Source organism: Gymnogyps californianus, chromosome 5, assembly GCF_018139145.2.
Source record: "Gymnogyps californianus isolate 813 chromosome 5, ASM1813914v2, whole genome shotgun sequence".
Taxonomy (NCBI): domain Eukaryota; kingdom Metazoa; phylum Chordata; class Aves; order Accipitriformes; family Cathartidae; genus Gymnogyps; species Gymnogyps californianus.
The window spans coordinates 58,327,453-58,353,598 of NC_059475.1; the positions used below are offsets into that span (position 1 = coordinate 58,327,453).

A 26,146-nucleotide genomic window follows, 5' to 3' on the forward strand; every position below is an offset into this window, starting at 1 on the left:
AGCTGCCCACCCATGCAAAAGTTACATATGAGACTTGTGCGAAATGTGGGCTTATCCTAACATCCTTATAGCTGTACATCAGGACCCTGTCTGGACCTATAAACCGTGTGTTTATGTGTGTGCACTGGGCTTGCTAGGGCCATGCTGGGTATGGGGCTGAGCAGAAAGGGAGCAGGGAATGACTGATCATACTGAGCCAGGAGAGGAGGAAGCAGCTCAGGCTGTGCTCATGACCTGAAGATCTTTGGAAGTTTAAAACTGTCATTCTTTCCCCTTTAAACATTACCCTCACATTTCTCTGTAGATTTTCTCCTAACAGTGAGTATGATGTCCCAGCAGCGTTAGCAACAAGCCAGGGCACTAAAGGTGCTGCCATTTCTTTTTAACATCTTCAAACTATTTTGAATGAGTGGTGCTGTGTCTTGAAATATTAGTCCTAGATGTGGCACCCATAAACGGTGCAGTGATTTCCTTGCTCAGTTATTAATTGGCCTGTGACAGTGACATTGACATTGCGGTTGCAGACACATGCAGATCGGAAATTAATGCACTGAGATTGATAGTTATGACAGCATATAAAAGTCAGACCATCCAAGCTCTATTAAATCACTTAATAAAAGCTGAGTGAAAGTATCTAAGAAGCATGAGAAAACCTTGGACTACCTTATTTAAATTTGTTACTTAATGAAAACATAAATATTTTAAATCCATGAAGTTATTATCTAAATTAACCAGAATTACTTTAAAGGTACAATTTACTCAGCCAGATCATCAGCCAATGCAATCTCCATTTAAACTGATGGAGCTGTGCCGTCGTACACGGCTTGAGCTCTAGATCATGATACTGATAAAGTCATATATCTTTTTTAAGCATACTGCATTTGGAGCATGAGGGGTTTTTTTGACAGCTACATATATGTTTGTCCTATGACTTAAGAACCATAAAAACACATTTAATATAAAAAAAAAAGTTCACTTATGATAACTTACCATTCTGTAAAGCTTATCCTCCAGATCCTGATTAATTCTTTGTAAGGCTAGGTAATTGTTTTGTATCCTAAAACAAAGATGATACGTAATTGAATGCATTGTTTTTCATGTTGTTTTTTACCTGTAATTTTCACATCAGTACAAAACGTTGGCTTGCACTACTTGAAATCTATTTTCTTATCACTCCTGTTGCCAGTCAGTGGTTGCCTTTGAAATGTAATTACCACCTACTTCCTATGCAAACTACTTTGTCATGTTTGCTTACTATATTTAGCAGCAAATTCCACTAGGAAGTGAAAATATGTTTGCTGTTCTGCACTTGTGTGCAGACATGCATCGCAGCATGGGAACTTGCACAAAGAGATTGTAGCTTTACATCAGGCTCAGGAATAATATGTTAGAGAGGAAGCTCGAGCTGTATGCTTAGTACAGAAAAAGATTTATGGAGCTCTCTTAATAAGGAGAATTGCAGCAGAAACTTAACGACTGTAGCAAAAGCAACATGTGGGCATCACCACATGACTTAGAAGAGAATATTCCTTCTTTTGATGGAAGTTCAAGGAATTACCTATTCTCAAGAGCTAAACACATCCTCTTTCTTCAGGAAATACGTTTAGATAGCTTAGCCTGGAAAAGGTGGGTATTTATTTTTATCAGCACTGAGGGATTCAATGGACTCACAAAATGAGACTTCCCTGCTTATTCCAGAATGATACACCAAAGAAAAATTTCAGTCTGTACATCTTTAGGTTGCTTAGATGGTAACTTTGGTATTGTAATGAAGAAGCTGCGCAGCCTGTGGGAAATTGGAACGAAGACCTGCATTCGAACCATGCCATGGCTGCAAATCGAGGGGTCCAGCCCACCCCTGGCAGTGAAGTGTCTCTCCCTGCTTCCGTTGCAGTGGAGATTTTCTTTCAAGTTAAATGATCAAAATTCTCCGTTCAGGGTCAGGCCAGCGGCTCGCGGTGCCCCTCACGAGGCATGCAGCGCTCCCGCTGGGGCTCCCAGTAATACCATAACATCCGCCACACAGACCTGGGAAGAGAGGTCTGTGCTGAGGACAGCTGCTCTGTGGGCATAAATAATGACATCCCCACGAGTGAAACTCCCCGGGGTACCAAGGGTCAGCCCAGACTCCGGGCAGCTGTTTCAAACGTGCATTGCAAGCCTGAGGGAAGTTTCAGTGTCGCGTACATTTTACAGAGCTGCTGAGCAGAGATTTCCTCCCTGTAAGGAGGATCTGTGGTAAAAAGTGTTTGCTAAGGTGGTGAACCAAATGGGCTGAAAATCTGTGAGACTTGCACTAACCTGCGGCTTGGTCATTACTCACCAGTTCTCACAGTGCCATTGTGTAAATGTCCAGGTGACTTAAAGGATTGACTGAAGTTTACAGATCTCTGCATTGTCCAAGCTCTTGTTAGATGCAGCATTTGCTACTAAGCCTCTGTATAGACATTTATTTGTGCAGCTCTAGGTATACTTGGGATTTTCACGGCTATTTAGCCAGAGTCAACACAACAAAGAGAAATCTTAGGGTACCCTGTACCCAGCTTTTCATGGCAAAGAAGAAGACAGAGATGATCTTGGTAAACCAGTGGAAGCAAGGAAGCTTAAACTGGTTTTGCCTGCAAACAGCTACTCAGCACTAACATAGTTAGGTTTTGCTGGTAAGGCTGCATGCCATGGTGTAGGGAACAAGGACTTAGAAAAACAAGATAGGGCCTGCTGGCTGAGACCAGAGGTGCCCCAGTATCTTGTCTGTCATGGTCTGCAGTTTTTCTCTAGTAAGGCAAAATAGAACAGGTTAAACATGCTTTGCACTAGGCAGCTTGTGGCTCAACTAGAGATGGTGTAAAAAACTGATGTAAACTTTTAGCACCTGCAACCTCCTAAAAGTTTGCATGGGTTCAAAAGCATCTGTATAAATTTCTGAAAGAAAAGGGGGAAAAAATTATTGGTTCAGGACTTTTCTAGCTCAGGCCTCTCTGTACCCCAGTCTGTTCTGCAGTATAGACCTATGTGGAGAGCTCAAGGGAGACATTGAAGGTTCCCTTTCCATATCTTTGAGATCATGAATTACCAGCAGTAATTGTTACTTGGATATTTGGCTTATGACAGTGGCAATGAATCACTGGGTTTGCTCCTTAGCTTCTGTTGACATTGTTTTTCTCTTGATATGGATGACTGGAAGATTGGTTACCGTTAATATAATTGTTCTTGGCTGGCAACACTTCCATGCCATAGATGGTAGAGGGGTTTTGCACGAGCTTATTACAGTCTGCTTCTCTGCTTGTAACTTCTTTTGTCTTTGCCCATCACATTTTCCTCTGTTGTATGTTTAGGTGAAAGTAGCCTACAAACCCTAGTTCTCTAACACATTCATTTTGCACTGAAAAAATTGACCACTTCCCAGTAAAATTAAATCCAATCTAAACAAAAAATCCACAGTAAGTAGGAAGCTGAGCTTCAAAAAGTGTTTCTATTGAGAACATTATGCAAAGGTAGTCAAAATAAGCACAAACGTGCACACACACAAGCACATACACATGCACATATACGCATAAAACCCAAACTGGAAATCCACTGTGCCAAAAGAAGTGTCAGCAAATGTGGGTGGCAAGGAGAGAAATGGACCCAGAAATATATGGAAGAAAGTGTTAAAGAGATAAAAGAGGAACAGGGTAATCAAATCAATCTTTGGGCAACACTGTAAAATAAAGGAGGAGTAGGGAAAATTATTCCAATTTGAAAATGATCAGATGAGCAAATGGTAACTTAACCTTGTTTGCAGAAAAAATACACCCAGATAGCCTGAACCTTGTGAAGTATGAAACATTTTAATGTTGTAAATCAGGCTTCTTTGTAAATAAAGTGAAGAATAGGTCAGCTTCACTACCCTGTGAAACTGTTTTAAGAATAAACTCCTGTGAATCAATAACTTACTATAATTTTTGATAGCTTTTTCTGTTGTTCGTATTATTAGGTGATACCCATGAGCCTCCAGGTGCATATATGTGCATGCATTAAATGCATGTTTAGATTCTTGACTAAATTAGGGCCTGATGAAAAGTATTCTAACCAAACTGAACATTACATATCTGTGCTCTAACCCAGCAGACAACACACTCCTCTCTAAGACTGCAGATCACCACTAAAGAGGAAGTCTGCAAAAGCCTCTGTTTCTCTGCTTCCGCTCAGTCTCAAGCCCTCTAAAGGCCATGAAATATATCTAAAGTAGAACACAGTCTTGGGCTGACTTTCTCTAAAGAGGGGAATTTCACCCAGAGTGCAGTTTAGCTTTAAAGGGTGACTGTTAAAATAGTAACTTCTTGTTCAAAAACCTTTTCCCTCTCTGTTATCACAAGTTACACCGACTTCCTTATGAAAACAAGAGAGTTTTTCCCCCATTTATTCCAAAGCTAATACAGGTACAGGATTCCTGTTCAGAACATCACTTCAGTCTGTGAAATGTCTTGCTTTTGGTGAAACAATTATGTGTGGGGGCTAGTCTCAGTGCTAAATATATGCTTGTATGGGTTTATTTCTTGTGTCTTAAAATAACTCTACTCTCTGGTAAAAGCTAGGACGTGGACCTCACTAAGTTGATACCCAGGGTAGGGTCTAAAGCAGGAAACCCAGCATGACCTTTGGAGATCAGTTTTGGTTCCAAGATTGGTATTTGAATATTTTTAAAATTTTACTTAAAAAAGCCATGCCGATCATGTCAGATAGGGCGTCACTGTGAGGTATATGAAATCCCCAATCTCTTTTCAGTCACTTTTCAAAGCCGAACCTATGCTTTCCAGCTAATATTTTCAAACCCACTCAGCACTCCCCTGATCTTGCTCCCACTGGGCTGTCCTGGTTTCAGCTGGGACAGAGTTAATTTTCTTCTTAGTAGCTGGTACAGTGCTGTGTTTTGGATTTAGTGTGAGAATGATGTTGATAACACTCTCATGTTTTAGTTATTGATAAGTAGCGCTTATCTTCAGCCAAGGACTTTTCAGTTTCCCGTGCTCTGCCAGCAAGCAGGTGTGCAAGAAGCTGGGAGGGAGCACAGCCAGGGCAGCTGACCTGAACTAGCCAAAGGGGTATTCCATACCATGGAACGTCATGCCCAGTATATAAACAGGGGGAGTTGGCCGGGCGGCGCGGATCGTGGCTCGGGAACTAACTGGGCATCGGTCAGCGGGTGGTGAGCAATTGCATTGTGCATCACTGGTGGGTTTTTGTTTGTTTGTTTGTTTGTTTTTTTCCCTTCCTCCCCCTCCTTTTTTGTTATATTCCTTTTCATTACTATTATTATATTTCATTATTACTATTGTTAGTATTATATTTTACTTTAGTTATTAAACTGTTCTTATCTCAACCCATGAGTTTTACTTTTTTTTTTTCCCCCCTCTTTCCTCCTCCTCACCCCACTGGGAGGGGGAAGGGGGAAGCGGCTGCGTGGTGCTTAGTTGCTGGCTGGGGTTAAACCACGACATGGGCCCAAAGAAAAAGGCCACCACTAAATGTTTGTAGAGAGGTTGAAAACTTGACCATCGAGCTACGTAAATGACCAACCTGCTTGGGTAAGAGAGGGGACATCTAGCAGCAACACAGGTAATTCTCAATAAATTAAGACAATAAAGGCTTTCAGAAAGGAGTAGAAAAGGGTAGCCATTCAGCCTCTCGGAAAAATTCTGCACTTAACAGTAACAGAAGTTTAATAACAGAAATGTTCTCTAGTATGCAAGTGGGATCTTGTTACACAGGGCTTCTTTATTAGGGGGCTGAATTTCTCTCCCTGTGCCGTGAATAAAGCAAGACACATTATTGAAACGAATTCTAGTTCCTTGTTTTTCTCACACTGATCTTCCTCTGTGACATGTTGCTGACACGCTTTTGGATGACAGTTTTGTTTCAGACATTATCCTTCTCCAGGTTGAGAAACCTAGTTGTTCAACTTGCGGTATGTCTTGCTGTTCTCAATAGAAACATTTTTAAAGCTCACTTCGTAAAATATTTTGGGCTTCCAATATGATGTGTCTTCAGGGGAGTAATCACTTGCCTGAAACATAATTTTGAATGTAAATTTTCTTCATAATATGGTACAATGTTCCGTTAGAATATTGGAAAGTCAGTTCTACTAATCTGATGGTATGAGTGCTAGACTTTGCCATGAGCAAAAAAGACTTTCTGGTCCAAGTTTTAAAGGGTGCTTAACTCATCAGTGCCCAATGAAGTTGATAAGAGGCTTCCTACTGACCAGGAAGACCTTTTGTTTTAACAGAAGTGGGATGGTCAGCCCCTCTGCTAAATATGACAGGATTTATGGCAGCCGTTCCTGAAATAATGTTTCAGGAGAAAAGTGTACCAATGTTCCCTGTCCTTAAAGCTGAAATATATTGGAACAAAACTATGTCAAGAGCAAAGTTACTTTCAATAGCTCTGCTCTAAGTGAAGTGATAGGAAAAATAGTGTTTGCAAGAAAACTATATGGACAACCTTCAGACTGCTCTTGATGCGTGTAGATTTCAAGATCATCATGACACCTGCTTATTTTGGCCTTGTTTTAAGAAGTCTCCCCAGTTAGGGAAGCATTTAAGTTATAAGACCACACTAGGATGTTTCCTAATTTGAGGTCTTACATCCTCATTCTGTTTAAAATTTGCATAAAATGGTTTGGTTGACTCAGTTTGTTGGTGGTTTCTGGCTTTGTTTTGGTTTGGTTTTTGCCTTCTGCAAGGAATGAAAAATATTTCTTTGGGTATAGCCCTGGAATGATTTGTTCTGAATTTCATTTTGACCCATCCAATGAACTAAATCAAACAGTTCAATTATCTACATCAGTTTAGGAAAGTCCTCACAAGAAATGCAAATACATTCCTGCATAAATGGATAATTGTAGATTGAGAAGTTTTGCAAACAAATGAAAAAATGGATATTAAGAATCACTGATAAATTTAAAGCTAGATTACAGACCATTTTAATCAGTGCCAGGAATGTCAGGAGTGCATGCTTATTATAATTTGTCATTAACATTAACTGTGCCCCTGATTTGCAATAGCACTGTACCACAGCTTCGACAATTTTAAATAATAAGTTTTCAGTATCATTCCATTCTACTTGGGACTAAAACCCAAATGATTTGCTATAGCATAATGGGATATTTCATAATATTATTTGAATTGAACATAGTCTCAGCTTTGAGCGATGGAGGGCCAAATTCTATTCTCTTGTATCAGTGCAATGGAGAGTAACAACAGAAAATATGCAGCCAAACTCACTAAAAAACATTTATCTGTATATATACAGTATACGTATATATATCTAGTGTGTTTATAACCTTTGTATGTGTAACACAATGTAGCACTAACCCACATGTATGTTTACATGTAAACAATGTCATATATGCACCTATATAGGTATATTTCTATTTGCATATTTACTTTCAATAGAGACATCTTACATATCACAAGTAAATAACTTCATGTGGTATGTAATATATATTCAGATAAGTGAAATATATATATTCAATGTGAAAACACAATGTGTAATCAATAAATAATAAATTATGTATGTTTGAGACTGTATGCTTATATTTTTACTTATATATGTCTTTAACACAGCCACTTGTAAATTCCCAATAACTCCGTTTATTTCAAAAAGTTAGCTACTAACCTTCTCAGTTTTTCAGTTACTTTTTCAAGTTCCTCCTGAGCCCGTCTCAATTCTATTTCAAGATACTGACGTGTAGAATCAAATTCCGTTTCAAGCATTTCCAGCTTATGGGTAGTGTACGATAGACGCTTTCGTAATTCCCCCTTCTGTTCTTGCAAAGTACTAGAAAAACAAAGACCACAGCTGTAGAATTTAGCTGCTCCCAAAAAGCTTTTCATGATCCACTCTTTGACCAATTCCCTAGAGTATAGATTGGCATTAAGCCAGAGAAGTGTGCTTAATAATTTGTTTACTGCACTTTGAAAATCTTCTGATTTAGACAGTTGACTATCTTCCCATCTGTCCTTTCTAGCACATTCATTGCTAATATCTCATTAGCCGTAATGGAATATTTTGTGAAAGAATCCTCATTGAAATACAAAATACAGTCTAGAGTTTGGTTTCACACAAGACCTTTCATTTAGAGTTATCTTAACATACTGTGGTTGAAGTAGCAGATATCAATAGAGCAGCAACGCTAAATAAACTGTGCAAAAATATTTCCTTGCCAATATTCCAAGTTACAATATATTTTGTGGAGAAAGCAAATTTTGTCTTATTTGATTCATTTTCCACCCCAATCCCTGGCCACAGAGCTGCTAGGGATGTTATCATGCAGCATTTCATCCGGAGAATGGTAATCAATTAATATTATAGTAATTTTAAAGTTATGGCTCTTTCCCCATTTTCCCACTTATTTGGGAGCAAAGACTTCCCAGACTCAGGTGTGACCCCTAATTTTTCATAGTTCTTTCACTAATAAAGAACTTCTGCTCTGCTTGTAAGCTAGCTTCAGTTACACTCTTTGACAAAACAAAGCACTAGGCACAGAATTTGGACAGAGGAGGTTTTTCACTTTGCTGTTTTCTCTTTGTTTTAGAGATGACATAAGATAGCATAAAGCCAGGAGATCCAAGCAAAATTTTTATCATGAAGGTCAAAATGCCATCTGCACCCAAACAGTCCATCTGGATTTGCAGTGATGAACCTGAGGATCCTTTCCCTGCTTTACTGGAGCTCGACTGTGTGTCTTCAGGTGACCCAGTCTGTTCTTGCCTCCATTCTTATCTGCACAACGGAGATCTTTTATCCTTGTCTATTTAGTTTGTAAGCTCCTCAGTCTTCTAGCATGTTTGCCAGTTGCACAGCAGGACAGGGTTCCAGTCAGAGCTGGTGTCTCTGGAGGTGACTGTAACTTGGTTCAGATACTGCAACCTCAGTATTGAGCTCATCTCTTGGCTTCAGGTAGGACCTCTGAGGCACTACAGAACTGGAGTCTGCCATCACCTAGAGGCAAAAGTGCCACCATGTGATGCATTGTGAATTGCCTTGCTTGTTTTTAATCATATGATAAAAATAATTCTTCATAAAAAAATAGCAAATCTTGATTCCCTTTGATGTCAAGTGAGTACTGCCATCAGCTTCAGTAGAATAAAGTTTTGGGTCTTTAATCAGACAAGAGAGTTGGGAACAACATGCCATTCTTCAAGAAACACTTATCTGAGCTGGCTTCAGTGTGACTGCCTTCTCCTCTACAAGCTGCGATAGGAGCTTCAGTAAGTTAATGCAAAAGCTTTACAATTGCTGCTTACTTGATCCATGCAGCTTAGGTCTACAAAACAGTCTAATGTTTTGCCAACACAGTGCTCTATTTCAATTACACATATTGCGTGGTTACAGTTATACTTAGATTACCACTTGTAGTTATATTCTCTTAAAATAATATATTCTAATTCAGACATTTAATGCAGCTCCAGTTAATGCAGTCATTTAGTTTTTATATTTCACTTGGTGAATAAAACCCCCAAATTATCTAGGGAAATGAGAATCTGAACCCATGCTGCTCATTTCTGCATTTCCTCATTCATGATGTTACCACACCGTACTGCCTTTCACTTGCTCTCCTCTTCTGGCCTGTTGTTCTTGCTACTCATCTGCTCATCTTGGGAAAGAAGAGTGGTCAGTTTTCCTTCCTGTAGCCTGGCAACTTGGATTTTCTTCTGTGAAGTGGGAGTTAGAGTGTCAAAACTGTTCAGAGTGAAAAGAGATTTGATCTCTAGTCTTCTGCTGTTCTAAAAATATAATCACTAGGATTTGTACAAAAAGTAGACAGTAGGTCCTCAAGCTATGGTTTTGGATAAAAATGCCCAGGCTGCTGCTCTATGCTGGGCAAGTGCAGTTAATGCAAGTTAAGCCAGATCAGGGCCAGTTACAACATCCTGCTGCACTGGAGACTTTTGGCCACAGGCACAGTTTGACCTCTGGGGCAAGGAGGGGCCCTAGGGGTACAAATGTAATGGGAATGCCAGGGATGTTTAAGTCAGTAATAGCTGGCGACTGCTTAACAAAAGAAGAAAAAGAGGAAAGTTAATGGCCTCCAATAACTTTGTCTCCTGCTTCCTCAGGTAGGTACATTCTTGCTTTGGGTCTCAGCTGTGTGAAGATTAGGCAGGAGCAAAGCACCTGACTCCTCAAATGAAGTTGCTTCTGCATATACCTGTGTGCCTAGACCTGTCTATGTGGGGACATTTGGGGTTCAAAATGTGAGTTCTGGGTAAATCTTGATCCTCAGGTGGAAGGCAGTGCTGGTCTGAGCTGCCAAAATGTGCTTTGGGATTCAGGTCTGGATGGCTTGGCAGGTTTTGGCAGCCTGAAGCTTGTGCTAGGGCCCCAGTTCAGCAAAATTTTGAAGGATAAACTTAACTTCAAGCTCAGCTTTTTTTTCCCTTTAAGTTCACTTCGAAATGTTTATATTCTTGAATTCTTTGCTTTCAGAATGGGATTATTCATTTCATTAAAATCAAGCCTATTCTAATGAGCTTTACCGAAACAGTCTACACACATGCACTCTTTCACATAACACTTTGAGTAGTAAAGCATAGCCGTAACTTTGTAAAAAAAAAGAAAAGAAAAAAGGTGGTTAAGGCATAAGTTAGGCAACTTCACAGATCAAAGTTATTCTCATTCAGCAAACCATAATTCTGAAAAAGCTCTACTCACTTCCACCCAAGCTGAAAGATCCTGAAACCCTCCCAAACCTAGCAGAACTCCTGCTCAGTGTGTACTTTGATTCATCTGATACACACAAAACTGGCTGGCTGTTTTTAAGAGGACTTATTATTTTTAGACAGGAACAATAACACCTGGTTTATGATGGGATTATTTAAGATTTAGTAGTAGTTACGTAACAGTGAATCATTATTAAAATACAAGTTATTAGACAGAAAGGTAAAAATTATAGAAACAAAGAAATCATGTTCTGACAAGAATATGCTGAATGGCAGGAAACTTATAGCCACTTTCGGGGGGGGGGGAGAAGAAAGAAAGAGAAGACCCCAACTGGGAAAGCACTTAACTATCTGCTTTAATATCCTAATTGAGCCAAGCAAGTTCTGAAAAGATAGCTAACTTAAGCAATGACACAACAAAACTTATGCTTATGATGGGCACAAATAGGGAAATTTTCCTGAATCTGGGACTGAAACCATTGAATGGGTACTAAAAGCTGTAACACTGAGAGCAGATTGCCCAGGATTCCCAGGACGGTTTCAATTTTTGCATGACTTGAGCCTTATCTAGATACATTATTGGTTTAAGGTAAAGCCTGTTGTTTTCACTTGCTTACAGTTATATATGAACAAATACCTAAGAAGCAAAGGCAAGGCAAGTGAGAGAAACAGTAGAAAGAAGAACAGACAATGTGTCAAATTTAGTATCTCTAACAGTAGGATCAGAGGTTCAATTTTTGTTTTATACAAATCAAAGGTATTTCATGAGCTTTTTATTTTTTTGCATTTCTCATGAAACAGATATTCTTCCTCTGAAAACCTTCCCCTTACTGTTAGCTTCCAGTGGTATCACATAGTGCCATGCCTGAATTCTCTTTCCTTATGCTGTGTTGCATACTTTCTTGTTCTAGAAGTCTGGACTTTTCATAAGGAGTGCTTAATTTTGTTGTGTACCCCTGTAAATTTGGTAGTGGTAATTTAGACAGGGTTGAAAAGAGGGAAAAAAACAAAAAGTCAAAATATGGAGACATGAAGTCAAGCATTTAGCATTTTCCCTTTTCTCCAAAACAACCAACTCCACAAACTAGCTGCATTTTGTTTCTGCTTGTCACATACTAGTTAATTACAGAAGTTCACTACACAATTTTTTTAATGTTGGTAAATTGATATATTTTATTTCATAATTTATCTCCTATGGCTAGTCGGCCCTCATGTTTCTTTATTATGTATTTAATAAAGAATATATATATTCAGCAAATAATACATTTTTTATATATATATATATTTGTTGTTTAGTTAAAAACTAAGAAAATAATTCAATGGAAAAAGTACAGCCAGGAGAAAAGAGAAGACTTATTTGCAAATAAAAAGTAGTCTTGGGAAATCTGGTAGTATTATGTCTTAGAAAACACCAATCCTATACTCCATGGATTTCCTGAACCTCTGACAGCTGAGAGGAATTACAGGACAGGATCCAAAATCCTGTAGAGTAGAACCTTTTGCATAAGTGGTTCTCTCTTTCTTCTAATGATCTCCAAAGTTCTGCTCCTGTGACAACCAGTGGTTTGCAAGTCATTACCCATTTTGCTTCATTAAGCTATTTCTCTAAAACCAAGGACAGTAAAAACAATATTAAATATTTATACTAGTGAAAGGAAACCTCTCAAGGGAAGCTACTTTAAAGGTTATTAAAAACAGGTCTTCAGACTTTCCAAAGCATTATATTCACCAATTAGCTCTGTTTATACTCATTGAAAATATAAAATAGATATGAAAACATATATTGGCACAGAAATTTGTGCCCGCAAACATTGTAATGCTGCCAGTAATTGCCAGGTTTGAATTCTGGAGTTACTCTTTGCCAGGGAATTTGAAGCCTTCTTCCCTTGGGCAGTGCTCCTACAGAGAGATTCCAAGCGTCACTGTTGAGTCCTGTTGCTGGAGTTGATCCTCAGCAACAGTTCAGAGGCCGTTCAGGGGAGATATTACCAGGTGGGAGTTAGCACTACTCAGGTTCTACGTTTAGTGAAGAGAGGTCTGTTTTACAGGAGAAAGATAAGAATACTATGCAGGCAAGTTCAAGTACCACCAAATACTCCTGGTACTTTCCTGGTGTTAAAATTTTGCCATCCCAGCTTGCGCAAGACTTGAAGCAAAGAAACGTTTGCATTCCTGGTGTTACCTCTCTCTCTCCAATAGACCTCTGTCCACAAAGCGTGGTGAGTCGTCAAAATGGATTTTTTTTTTCCCTAGATGTTCCCGCCAGCCTATATGTTAAGCTGAGCATCGGTGCCACTCTGCACAGCTTCAGCCCCAGGGAAGGGTGCGCAGGTCGATGAGCAGAAAGGAGATGGACAACATGTGTCTATCTCAGCCTGCAGCCGTCAGTTGGTATTCATCTGTAGAGCTGGCTGGAGAAGCTCCAGGTGCACATACTTCCACTGGAGCATTTCAGGCAAAGACTAAGATGCCGTGTGGTGACGGCTCTATTCTGAGGAAGGTGTGCTAGAAAACAAGCAGGTTTTCATTGTAGCTGTCTGATCTTCTGCCAGCTCATCTGCCTGGCAGATGGCCTGATGACAGAGGAGTGCTGGCATGCAAACTTGGGGCTGTTCAGCTGCCTGGAGGCTGGAGGATTTCTAGAGCTTGTTACCCTTGGACAGCCCACAAAGAGGGTGCTCCCTGAGCTGTTACTCTCTGAGAGTCAACGTCTATGGGGCTGCCCCATTGGTGGAGCATCCTGGAAACCCCATGTCACCACTCGGCTGGTGAACTGCTTCGGCAGCGCTTTCATGTCTGCCTGCCACCCCAGGGCTTTGCTTTGTAGATGGTTCTGCAACGTTGTTTAAAACAGGAGCAAACCCATTTTTTGCACTATTGAAATTCTCCCTGAATGGACTGATTACATTCCTTCACACAGCTCTAGGAGTGAGTAAAACAAAATATGATTAATGGTGTTAGGAGGGAAATTAGCAGTGAAAGAAATGCAAAACAAGGGCAAGATAGATGCCCATGTCAAATATACTGAAAAATATTGAAGGTTCTTATTTCTGGGTAGTAAAACAGAAGTTTTAATGCAGCTGTGAAATCCTAAGTCAAACTAATTGTATTTTGTGGGTAAACATCCTGCCTTGGGAGAAGGAACGTGTAAGTAGGAACTAACCTGGTTTGGGGTTTGGGGCTCTGAGTCTTGTACCTGGCTTTGCCAAATGTGTCCGGTGTTATACGGGTTGAGTGAGTTAAGGCAACACTGACCTGACCAGAAGCAAATGTCAATACTGCTGGTCAGCTCTGGCTCTTGTTCTTAGTCAGTCATGATGAGCAGGCACTATCAGGATGAAATTAATCTGACCTATTTTAGAAGCCTACTTTTAGATGAGGTGCCGCCAATCTGGAAGTACCCATTTCTGTTAATTACAAAGGGAATCTAGTCAAGTAGCTCAGATGTAGACAACCGCATCTCATCAGATAACTCCCCCTCTCCCTGACCCAGTACTGTGTGTATGAGATGAGGTAATAGTATTCCCTTTCTTGTTTGCTTAGATTGCATGGAGGCCCGCAAAAAAGAACCACTAAATGCTTTTAAAGTGTTTATCAGATCTGTTTCATGTCTACAATGTGTCACATTCTAAAAAAGGGCTTCATAGGATCAGGAACTTGGGAGCACTGAAGGACATTTAAAAAATATATTCTGGAACAGAATTTCAAAAAGCATCTTTTCTTCTTCCACCCTGTGGTTTTTTTTCTAGGGAAAAGTCAAAACCAGTCAGCCCTGCACAGGTACTTGCTGTGAAGGAGTCTAAAGACCAGGAGAGGGTCTCTGGGAAGGGCCAAGGGACTGCCTGTGAGCCCAGCCATGCTGTGCTGACTTAGACCACTGATGACAGCCAGGAGCAGTGACGTGGTGGGCAGCCAGAGAGCCTGGGACCAGGTTTGTGCACTTGCTTTTCTGGAAGCACTTTCCCAACAGTGTGAGGCTGCTGTGGGCCTCTGCAAAGAGATGGCCTGTTTGGCTCACAGCGAGCAAACAGCCACATCCCTGTTTTTGTGTCTGATCTTTGAATGGAGCCTATCATCACAGAGATGAGGGCGGTCAGCCAGGCAGGAGGCAAGGCCCTGGGGGACCTCTTCCTGATATGTAGCTCACACCCCAGGGAGCAGCAAGCTGGGGACAGAGAGCTCTGGGGGTGTTCACAGCTAGCAGAGATGCCAACAGGTCCTCAGTGCCACTGCTTTGCTACTCAATGGAGCTGGACTGCATTGCCAACTTGATCTTGGGGCTACCAGGGAATTCTGGCTTCAGCAGGTCCTGCTGATCCATGGCTGGTGGTCTGGATTACCCAGGACCTTTTATTCCAGCACAGCTCTGCTGCTGGTCATGGGGCATGGCTCTGGCATAGGTCACTCCAGATCTGCATGCTGCCCAGGGTGGACATGCTCCAGGAAAGGCACCCAAACCTTGCCTTAGGAGGAGTAGCTTTGAGACGATAGTTGTGTCATTGAATCTGACCCCTCAACAATGTTTTTTGGATTTGTAGTTGTTGGGAAATGAAGTCCAAGCATTTTATAAGTGTTTTCTAGATTAATGAAAGTTCTTTAATGAAGCAGTAATTGGATTTCTATGTTAATCAAGTTTTGATTATGTGTTACATGCTCAGGGTCACCGTTTCTAAAGGGTAATGGCAAAACTATCATGTTCCTTGTCTGCAGATTTTGTGGCTAACCTTGCGCTTGCTCCATCTGATTAGGAGGGGGATGGGATCAAATTACAAAGTCTAGATCCAGATTCTGAGAATCCATCTACAGACTTGAAATTAGTTTTACTGGGGAAATAGATTACGTTGCTGCAGCTCAGACCCAGAGCCCAGTCCACAAATCCCAATGCTCTTGTGCTCTTTATTCAGCAGCTTCATTTGTACCCAAACAAACGCCTCGGCAAATGTGTATCCAAGTTCTACAATAAGTATTTTCCCATAAATTCAGGCTCACACACACTTTGTTCAGCTCATCTATTTTTTGCAAATTTTCACCAAGGTCTGTCAGGTTTTTTTTCACTACAGCACATCCACCAAATTTCTCCATTACTTTCGAAGAAGTTAGTTAAATATTTGAAACTTTGGAGTATGAAGTTTGCCTGTCAAATTGCATACCCATCTTTCCTTCCTATAGATATATATACACACATATAGACACACATATATAGATAGATAGCTTTTGGAGGGGTATTTTTGCAAGTATTAAACTGTTTGAATTTTCTTTCCTGTACTCATTTTCAAAATAAACAACCTGAAGCCGGGTTTGGATAGTGAGAGGGAAGGCCTGTACATATGTTTCAGAACAAATGTGTGGGTGATCCAAATCTGGAGCTCAGATAGTTTCCAGATGACCGATGGACACATAAAAGAAGTAACAGAGTCCTTTTCTTAGGTCCCAGGCATTCTGGCAGAATTTAAACCAGAGAAGTGGGATACTTTACCAGAAACATTAAAGAGAGTATTTTGGAAGGGAGGTGGGGAAAAAAAGATGTTTAGCAGTTGAAGTCCGAAGTGCTGTGGGACAGATCCTTAGCATGAGAGCCTTTTTACAGCACCTGGAGAGCTGATACAGCTACCTTAAAACAGAAGTATAGCTGGATTTTGGAAGGTAGCTTTTCTTCACTTAGGAAGTGAGTACCTGACTCTTGCATAATTTGCACAGCTAAAAATTCAGACCAGGCAAGAAATATTATACGGTAAATGTGTCTAAACTGTGCTGGGCTTATTCATAAGAGGTAGAAAAGAGAGAGATCTCTTAAAAATAAAACTGAATTATGTTTTTGTTATATTGACCTGACAGTCTTTCATTGCAGAAGGGGTGACTTCTATAACAAGTATCCGAAGCCCACAGACACATCTATCCAACAAGATCATTCAATATTAACTGTAATATGAGGCAATTAAGATATGAAAATTCAGTCACATGTTGACATACAAAAAACCCTTAGAGGACCAGCTGTCAGCACTGAGTTGTCTTAAGTGAGTGCCATTATTGTCAGTGAAAAGTGGTAAGATTTTTGAAATATGCTCGTAATAAAGACATACAAATTGTCCTTTATTTAAAGGTACTATCCATAACCTGAGGCTCTGAATGGATTGACTAGAAATACCAATAATAAAATTACAGCTTTCAGAAATAGACACTAAAGGTGTTTTTATTATTTTAGATGAAGTTTCTTCAGCAGGCAATTGAGATTCCCCCAGTGTGCTGAAAACTGCAAAGTGCAAATGAAAATGAACAGTGAGAATCCAGACCTGCATCTACAGAGCATGTTTTTGTGCAGAGCACTAAGAAATCAAGGGTGCAGAGCAGCTCATGGAGAGGGAAGAACGGGGACTTACACACCGGGACGTGCACCGTCCACCACGAGCAGCTGCACTGGCTAGCCCAGCACTATGCTTGGTACAGGGCTGCACAGAGACTGAAGAGCTGAGCCAGCTCTCTGAGGACTGATTTAATACTTCTGCTAACTTGATTTGGATCTGGAGTCTTCAAAATACATTTCTGTTTCCTGTTAACGAGAAGACCACTTGTGCTTACAAGACTCTTTTGAGGTTAAATACCTGAGTGTAGTCAGGCTGGCCGTATGTGAGAAATGAATGCAGTGCACAGTGAAAAAGCAGGAGCCTTGTGCCCAATTCAAAGGTGACTAAAGCAGAGTGAAACAGTGGAAGCGGCAGAAGCTGTTATGATCTCTGCTTTCTTCCAAGCTGCCTCCTAGTGCCTCTGTTAGGGTCTTCCTAAAGTCTGTGGGGACAGACTGATTTCAGGTCCGGCAGGTAGACTCTTAGAGTCAGTGGCTTAAATGCAAACCGTTAGGTTCAGTAAATGATCCTACAGAAGTTTGAATAAAGACTGTCCCTGTTCAATTTGTTTCTCTGTGTTGCTAGAAAATGAAGGGATGAACAGGTGGAAAATAAGGTTGCAAGAGAAGAAAAAAGCATGCAATTCAAGAAGGAATACATGTTTTCTGACTCATTCTCTAGAGGTAGGAAGAGTATGTTTATTTTCTCATGATAATGGAGGACTCTGCTCATGTTCATGCCCTACTCCAAATTGTTTGCATTGTCCAAATGTTGCCTAGTGCTCTGGACCACTTCTGAAATGAGTCAGCTGGTGAAGCTGGGAGAGAAGGGAGTTAAATTCTGGCATGGTAAACTTCAGCCAGCATCTGTCCAACAGAGCAGAGACATAATGACCCTGACCATTTCTAGGGATGAAGGGATCTTCACACTGCTTGCTGCCCAGACTCTGCTCTTGACATGACTCTGGAAGAAGGTTCATCTCTGTAAGATGAACCAGAGAAAAAAGAAATAAAAAAACCGGTTGGACTCTATGATCTTGAAGGTCTTTTCCAACCTAAATGATTCTATGATTCTATGATTCTAAGAGCTGCTATTTTCTGGCTTTCCAGAGGCCAATAGGTTTACATAAAACATTTGGCTAGAAGAAATGGTGAGTTACAATGTAAAGTTGCAGGGTAACAAAGGATAAGAAAAGCAGCAGAAAAGGCTGACTGCAACGAATACTTCTTGCTGTAACAAAGGCTATTGGGGGGGCTGCCTCACACAGAAAGTCATTTGAAGTTGTTGAACAGACGTTTCCTGCTTTTTAATGTCTGGCAGAGTCCTAGCACTCTGCACTGCATCTCACTAGGGAATCCAGACTACTAAGCAGTGATGAGAAAGGAGAGAAAAAAAAGAGTGAGATATTGAGAAATTGAGGTAGCAAAATTAGAGGTAGACTTCAATTTATGATTTGGAAGCCAAAGAGAGCTCTCCAGGCAATTGAGCAAGCTGCCTTCGGTTGCAGCAGTTCTCCTTACAGCTTCGAGTGGCCAGCTTCTAGATTGCTTTGGTTTGTAGTCATGGATAAGCACTCCCTCTGGAAATTACTGAAAGCAGCCTGCCACATCAACTCACAAGCTTATAAAGTTATGTTTTAATTGTGTTATTAAACCTTTCTCACTTTTGCTTTCTTCTGTTTGCCTTCCTGATTCATCTGGATCAAGCTGTGCTGGAACAGAATGTGGTTCCTCCTAAATTGTGCTGTTTATTTGTAATAGGACATGTAATGAGAATGGGTGAAACCCACTGCGCAGAAGCAAGCTAAAATTTATTTTACTCCTTCTATTAAAGGACTGAGGTTGGAGGTGCGGTACAGAAGTACTATAGAAATGTGCTTTAGTAGTAGGGAAAGAATTTTGTTCCTGTTTCATTTGGTAGAAGACATCCAGGCATAGGTTGATGGACAGAGGTTATCATCTCTGTTCTCACCTTAGTTATTTCCTTCCTTTCCCAATCCTTTTCTCCTTCCTCTGATTTGAAATTCATCTTTGTCTGGCTCAAGGGACTCATTTTGGTGGGCTGGCTTAGCACTTCCCATCTGAAAGGTTATGCTAAGCAATTGAAAAAATTAAATATACTCTTTTGGCTCCAGGACCAGTCAGATAGAATTACAACTGGGACTGGGACTGGGGGGGAGGAGGAACTGCAGATGCCACTGCTTTTTTCCTTTATAAGCAGTGTATATTACCCTCTTTGAATAAATTGCTGAATTTTCTTTTTAATTATATCTCATCACAGTTGCATTCTGATCCTCTTTTGTAACAGAAGTCCTACAAGACAGAAGTTCCTGTTGTATCTTGAACTTGAATGCATAGGTGCTTGCCTTTAAAAAAATGCCAATGCTTGTCAGATATTATTACTAAAGAGTATAGGAGATAATGCTGCTGTTGCTTAGAGTGAGACACAGCACTGACCCCTCAGACACTTTCAGTAGCCATCGGTGCAGTCAGTTCTGCTGCAGTCTCTGTTCTTTATCATTTAGATCCCCCATCACACACAGCTATATGACGTTACTAAAGCAACATGCCACAGAGGTGAGCTCTAGGGACATTTTGGAAGGTTTTCTGGCAGTAGAATAGATCACTGGTTTGTTAACACAAGCAAACAATTAAATTAAATAAATTAATACATTGATTTAATAAATTGATTAAATAATACTCCTTAGCCTGGACACACCCAAATTCTCAGCTGTGCATATGTAATTCAGATTCTGAGGGAGACTATTACTACACACAGACTCATATATAAGGTGTTGAACAGGAACAATGAGAGCTACCGGCTGTTATCTGAATGAACTTATTTTGCCTGAATATTTCAAGATATTTTCAGTTTTCCTACAATAACAAATGATCCTCAGCTCTTTGATCAACTTGATATTACAGCAAAAGAAGAGAAGGAAAAAAAGAGAAAGGAATTGCCATCTGTCGTCTTTGGCTAATTATTTCGAGCTCTACCTTGTTTTATACACTGCAGCACACTATTTTAGGACTTGTTAACTGAGAAGTCTTCTACTCTGCAAGAGTATAAATGAGTTCACCTCTAGCAAGTTCCCCACCGCTCAGCATGTTGTGCCGTCATTTCATACAACCTTCCTCCCAACCTAATATCATGATTTATTAGTTCAGTCAAGTCTATTTTATCCTGCTCCCTCAGCTGAACTGGCTTTTCAGTGTAAGACTCTGTTTCGATGCCTTTTTTGTGGGTGTATGGGGAAGGAGATGGAACAGGACTGCATTCCTCCGAACTCCTGTCAGCAGTCCAGAACCTTGGCATTAGCTCTTCTGTAGTTTTTGGAGCGAGCCAGTAAATGAAGGAGGTCTCTGCAAGTGTGGAGGGACCAAATCAGGCAGCAGGTATTCATCTTAAAAGATGCTTGCACTATTCATGTCAAAAGCAATACACAACGTGCTTCTTCAGAGGTGACCCAGGAGCCCTCTGCTTCCACCTGCCCTGCGGACGTAGTGCCCCAAAGAACCGTGCAGGGTGGGGAAGCAGCTTCATTACTACAGACTTTCCCAAAAATTCCTCTTGTGCCCTGAGATGTGGATTACCTAAACACAGGCCACTTTTTTTTTTTTGCCTTATAACTGAACTACTTTAGCATTCTGGGTGAATTGAGACTTGGGTTTTTTTTGACTCTTTTGCTGAAATTTTTGTTGCTTTCTTATTAATTTTTTAAAGGTGCATCAGACTGGATAAAATAGAATCTATCCTCATTTTGTAAGTGCTGACAGTTGTCATACTATCTTTCATTTTTGCAAACAAATATTTTTTTTTTTAGTTCCTTCAGCAAGCTGCTATTTTTCAATATAATTGGAAAGCAAGTTTCCAGATAAATTTTTAAAGTCTAAATGTGTTGAAACAGTGTGATTAAGATTTGAGTTACTCAACAGGAAAGAAACAAGCAAGCTTTCAGGAAATACTAAAATCTCTCTGAAAATTTAGATCCTTGTGAGCTTTTTAAAAAGCAGGGAGGGAAATGAAAATAATCTTTCAATGGCTGTTTGTTTGGTTTTTTTTATAAAATAGTTAAATAGCCTGAGCTACAATCCTGGATTTGTGCATTTTAAGCTTTCGTATACTTGGAGATAAACTGTGGTATTGTTCTCCATTAAGAGTAAACTTATTTTTTTTTGAAAGTAAGAACTACAAGTGGACAGTGATGGTAGGAAAAGAGATTTTTTTTTTTTTTTAGAGCGCCCTACAGAAAGGCTACTAAATGTCATCCCAAGACTCTGAACTTCCCCACGGGCATCCATTTAAAAACACCACATAAGGTCAAACTCAGTGTTTACACTGTGGCTATGTGAATTTGTTCCAATTTTAAAAGACTTCCAAATATTCAATCAAATTGGAATCAGAGTCAAACATTTTGAAAAACAGCTTTATATGCCCTGTTTATATTTCACTTCACTGGTCATCTCCTGGTTTTAACAAAAACAAGCAGTAGAGCAAAGCCATTTTTGCATCAAGCTCATCTAAACCCAGGTGAGAGTAGAGTGCATGTGCAGAGCCCCAGGGGACTGAAAAACAGGAATTCAAACCACTTTTCCAAGATTGTTGTTTTTTTCATGCCACAGAGTATAGACCGTGCCAAAAAATACCAAAAGAATATCATTTATGTCTTTCCTACACTAGCAGTGCTCTTAAGATGAAAATTCACACACATTTTTCAAAGAAAATCAATAGACTGCAAGAAGGCAATCTAAAGCTTAGCCTGTCTTTATTTTTTTCTCTAATTAATTTCTTACTTTGAAATATATTTCAATATTTTGTATGTCTTTGAAAACTATAGGATCAGTGAATGACATTTCTTCTACATACCTGCCATTTGAAATAAAGCCAAGCAACAAAGAACAAAGAGTATATTCAGGAGAAAAGTAGAAGAGAATCTAAGCAAAATATGGAAAAATGAGTCATTACTTAAACTTATACTATATGTGCTGCATAGGAATGTGAACTAGAATCAGTCGTAACTCCTCCATCCTTTCAACATGTCTGTATCTATAACACTGAAAAAATTCTTACTTCAGGAGACCAAAGATTAATGTAAACCTGATAAAGGAGAGAGAATATATACATACCAGCAATTAAAAAAGGTGGGTGAACTGCTCGGATAGCTCTGGCATCAACAATGAAATGCAATGCACCTGTATTATGAGAACTACTCCACCAGAAAAAATATTAACTGGTAGTAGGCAGCTGTGGATTTTGCAGCTTCTTAAACAACTTTCAGTTTTTATACACGTTAATAACAATTATTACAGGCTTGACTGAGGCAAGCATCTACAGTACTATAATAAACAGATCTGCTGTTATTCCCCTAGTTCAGAAAATGTAGCACAACTGAATGATGAGAGACTACAGACTGACATGAAGAAATGAAACATTTTTACGGACATCAGAAAGTTAGAAAGAAAGCATAACTTCACAAAACATCACTTATTAGTTACCTGTCCCAGAGAGTAGGTGAAGATTTTGCGAGCCTGCCCTGGAGAATTCTAGGTTGCCATAGGCAGGTTGGCACCCAGGAATTTCGTACCCTGCAGCATGAATAGAGGATAAACCATGGCTAGGTATGGCTCATAAGACATACGAGTGATAACCTAGCTAGATTTGCTGCATATTAGTAGGCTATGGCATAATTTGGTACTCGTTATTATTCAGGTTATCTTACTTTAAAGCAGTATTAAATCTACAAAACAAGGTGATGTTACAGCACACACATTTAGTGATTTTCTTGTACGACTATTGTAGGTCAGAATAAGCATTTATAATTGACCTTATGATGGCTGTAAATGGGTGCTACTCCATCTATTTTACTGGAGAAGCATTTGGTCTTGAGATTTGTGAATCAAGCCCTTACATTTTTGCATTATAAAAACATTAGATTAAACAAATTTATGCTTCATTTAAAGAGGGTCAGCAAAATTCCTTCTGAGCACCGTAGTGAGAACATGTTTAACAGTGTTAATTAAATCTGGGCTGAGGTTCAAGTTCCACATACCAGGTTCCATGCACATCTACCAGCAGCAGAACAATAGCTGCAAAATATTTGCTGGAAATGAAAAGCACAAAGAGAAGCAATCTGAACTAACAATATAAGCTATGAATAACACACAGCAAAAGCAGATCCAGAGCCCAGGAGAAGGGCAACGAGGCAGGCAAATTAGCATTGAGAACTGTTGCCCAACATTAGCATCAAGCAATGCTGGTAAGATTCAAAACACTCTGTTCAGTTCTTAGTCAAGAAAATTCTCACTCAAGTCAAAGGTGGTTTTTCCTGAGTAAAGTCTGAGTAAGAACTACAGTATTTGGCCGCGCAGAATACCTCATACAGTATTGCTGTGTTCCTTTGCAATATCAGAAATGCAACATAACATGCTTTGAAGGATAAACTCAATAAAAAATCAGGTTTTCCTCACTCAAGCATATTCATATTTATGAACCAGAATTTTTGCATAAGCTTTCCCTGTGGTCAGTGATCACTACACATGCAGAAAATCCTACCTTCCAGTATTCACCATCAATTACCAGTGGGTACTGCAAAGTAGGGACCTTCTGGACTGTGAACATATCTTTACATAGAGGACACATTTCAGGAGCAATAACTGTGCTACAGAGAGCAGCAGAGAATCTCAGTGTTTATGGGAAAGGAGAACTGTGCTGAGTCTCTTGCCACTGCTTTAAGTCCACCCTGGGATCGGCTTCATGTCAAGAACTACTGGCAGCAAGATGATGCTCTTTATGGCACTCTGAGGAAAAGCACTAAGTGAATTCCAGCACATTACTCTAGTTGTACCACTAAGTTGTTCATTGAATAAGGAAGGAACATTTAAGTATCTTTTAACCTCTTCCGTACTGGACTTGGATTAAGTATATGAAGACACCCAGGGACAACAGAAAAAATGAAATGGCCCGAGGTTTAGGTGTTGTCGTCACATGAATCTACAGCAATATTAGCTTTAAAATCAAAGTGGAGGTGACAATAAATCTCTGCAATCTGTAATACCTTGGTATTGTCGGTTCTTCAGTGAACTGTCAGTATTACTTTAGATTATGTATCTCTCTCAGCTTTTCTGATGTTCCCAAACTGCAAATCTCATAATCAGTAGGTGTGTACTTGTTTAATACATACCAGTTCTGTGATACTTCACTATGTATTTTCATTCTCAACTATGGGTGTCAGGAAAGCAGTCCATTGTAGGAATACAGATTTGAAAATGGTCTCTAGCTGGCTCTCCATTTTGTATCTGCATACTTTTAGGTACAAAATTGTAAACTGCTCCTAAAAATCAGGTCTTTGAAATCTTAATTTTGAAAAAAAATCAGTGAATTCAGCCACAGGTTTTTCCAGAACCAGTGGAGATTTTTCCAGAACCAGTGCATCTTGCATGTTTCTCCACACCTCACTGAGAAACCCTCCATAGTAGTTTTCTAATGAAATAATAAAACTTGCAAATTCTGAGATGGATGAAATGAAAACATTGGGCTTTTCAGGCCCACAAAATTAATTAAATTGGGGCTCTTGGAGAAAAGAAGCCATTTGAGCAAGGAGAAATCTCTGCTGTCTTCAGATCCATTACCACCTCTCTTCCATGTAGTCTTAATCCAACCTATCTCATACCTTTTAATGACATATAGCAAATAGCTTTGCTATAGATAATCTTGACAAAACATTTTAAGGCTATGAGGTTGTGAGATGTTTTGACAGAGAGGGGAGCGGTGTGAATTCCACTTTAGCTGCTTGCTCAGTGTTTTTTCCTGACATCTTTTCGGTAGTAAGTCCCGTGTAATTGCTCCATAAATGAGCTAATGCAGAGAAAATCTCTCTGCTCTAAATGTGGTGGGTCTTTCAAAAGCTTCCCAAGGGGATTTAATAACATCCTGTCTCAGATAATCAGTGTCAGTTGTAGTCAGTCTAATCACATTCTCATGTGCAAGGTTGAAAAATAATTAGTAACTGTAAGTTTTACTTATTTGCCTGATATACAAACACAAAAATTAATTTGTCAGCTTCTGCAATTTACATGGGATATTGTTTTATCATTGGCAAATCAGAAATCAGCAAAACACACATACATTTTTGTCTAAAGCAACTGTAGATTTTGAAGGAAACAAAATGGAAAAAGCTCCCAGTTCTGTTACTGTGGTGTTTGTTTTCTGAAACAACAGTTGTAAGAAACTTGTAAGTACTGAAAATAATGAACAAGCCTATTTAAAAAGAATATTGTATAGTCACAGTATACAAATAGTAGTTTACTACAGGAAAAATATCAGTCCCCAAAACCTGATGATAAAGTACGTCAGATTATCAAATTTTAAAATGACTTTTTATTATGCCTTAGCATGATAAAGTAACTCATTTTCCTCTTCTTTCTACAGAGATTCCCTTATCCCTCACTGATGTGATTGAGACCGACTTCAGTGTCAAGTGAGGTTCGAATTTGGGCATACTGTTGTAATAGTCTGTTTCCTTGTCTTGTCCTAGAACATGCAGTATGTTACTTCAAATATTGTCTGTGGCTCATCTGACAATAATCACAGAGGATACTTACAAACCTATAGTCAATCTGAAAAAAAAAAAAAGATGGATTTCTCAGTGAAACACGATCAACAGTATTTCACTGTCTAGAGAAGAACAACTAACAATTCATCAGTTTTGGTGGTAGATGGTGATTGATCCACTGTGGCTGGAGTAGACTCATACAGACTGCTTTGTCTATTTAAGAAAGACTGTTATGAGAAAAGTAAACACAATGCACCTTATTCTCCCCTCTCCATATTTCGTAGGTGAGTAAAATTTATAACATCTGATATGTTTAAAGATCACTGGTTCACATACTACTCCTCAAACACAATGGTTTTTTTATGGTAGGTGTATTGGCTTTGCGTGGCAAGGTTTTGGTAGTGGGGGGGTACAGGAGTGGCTTCTGTGAGAAGCTGCTAGAAGCTTCCCCTATGTCCGACGGAGCCAAGGCCAGCCGGCTCCAAGACAGCCTGCCGCTGGCCAAGGCCGAGCCCATCAGCGACGGTGGTAGCACCTCTGGGATAACA

The 26,146-nt window shown here is 39.7% G+C and overlaps 1 protein-coding gene across 1 annotated transcript in view; it reads right to left on the minus strand.

Moving 5' to 3' along the window:
• Positions 1-26,146, minus strand: part of BEGAIN (brain enriched guanylate kinase associated) — a 159,535-nt gene that overhangs the window by 56,873 nt on the left and 76,516 nt on the right. The window contains exons 3-6 of the mRNA XM_050897760.1: positions 22,543-22,632; positions 7,660-7,821; positions 5,990-6,046; positions 991-1,057 (exon numbers count right to left, since the gene is read on the minus strand). Of these exons, the coding sequence (XP_050753717.1) occupies positions 991-1,057; positions 5,990-6,046; positions 7,660-7,821; positions 22,543-22,632 (376 nt within the window). The remainder of the gene's footprint in view (positions 1-990; positions 1,058-5,989; positions 6,047-7,659; positions 7,822-22,542; positions 22,633-26,146) is intronic.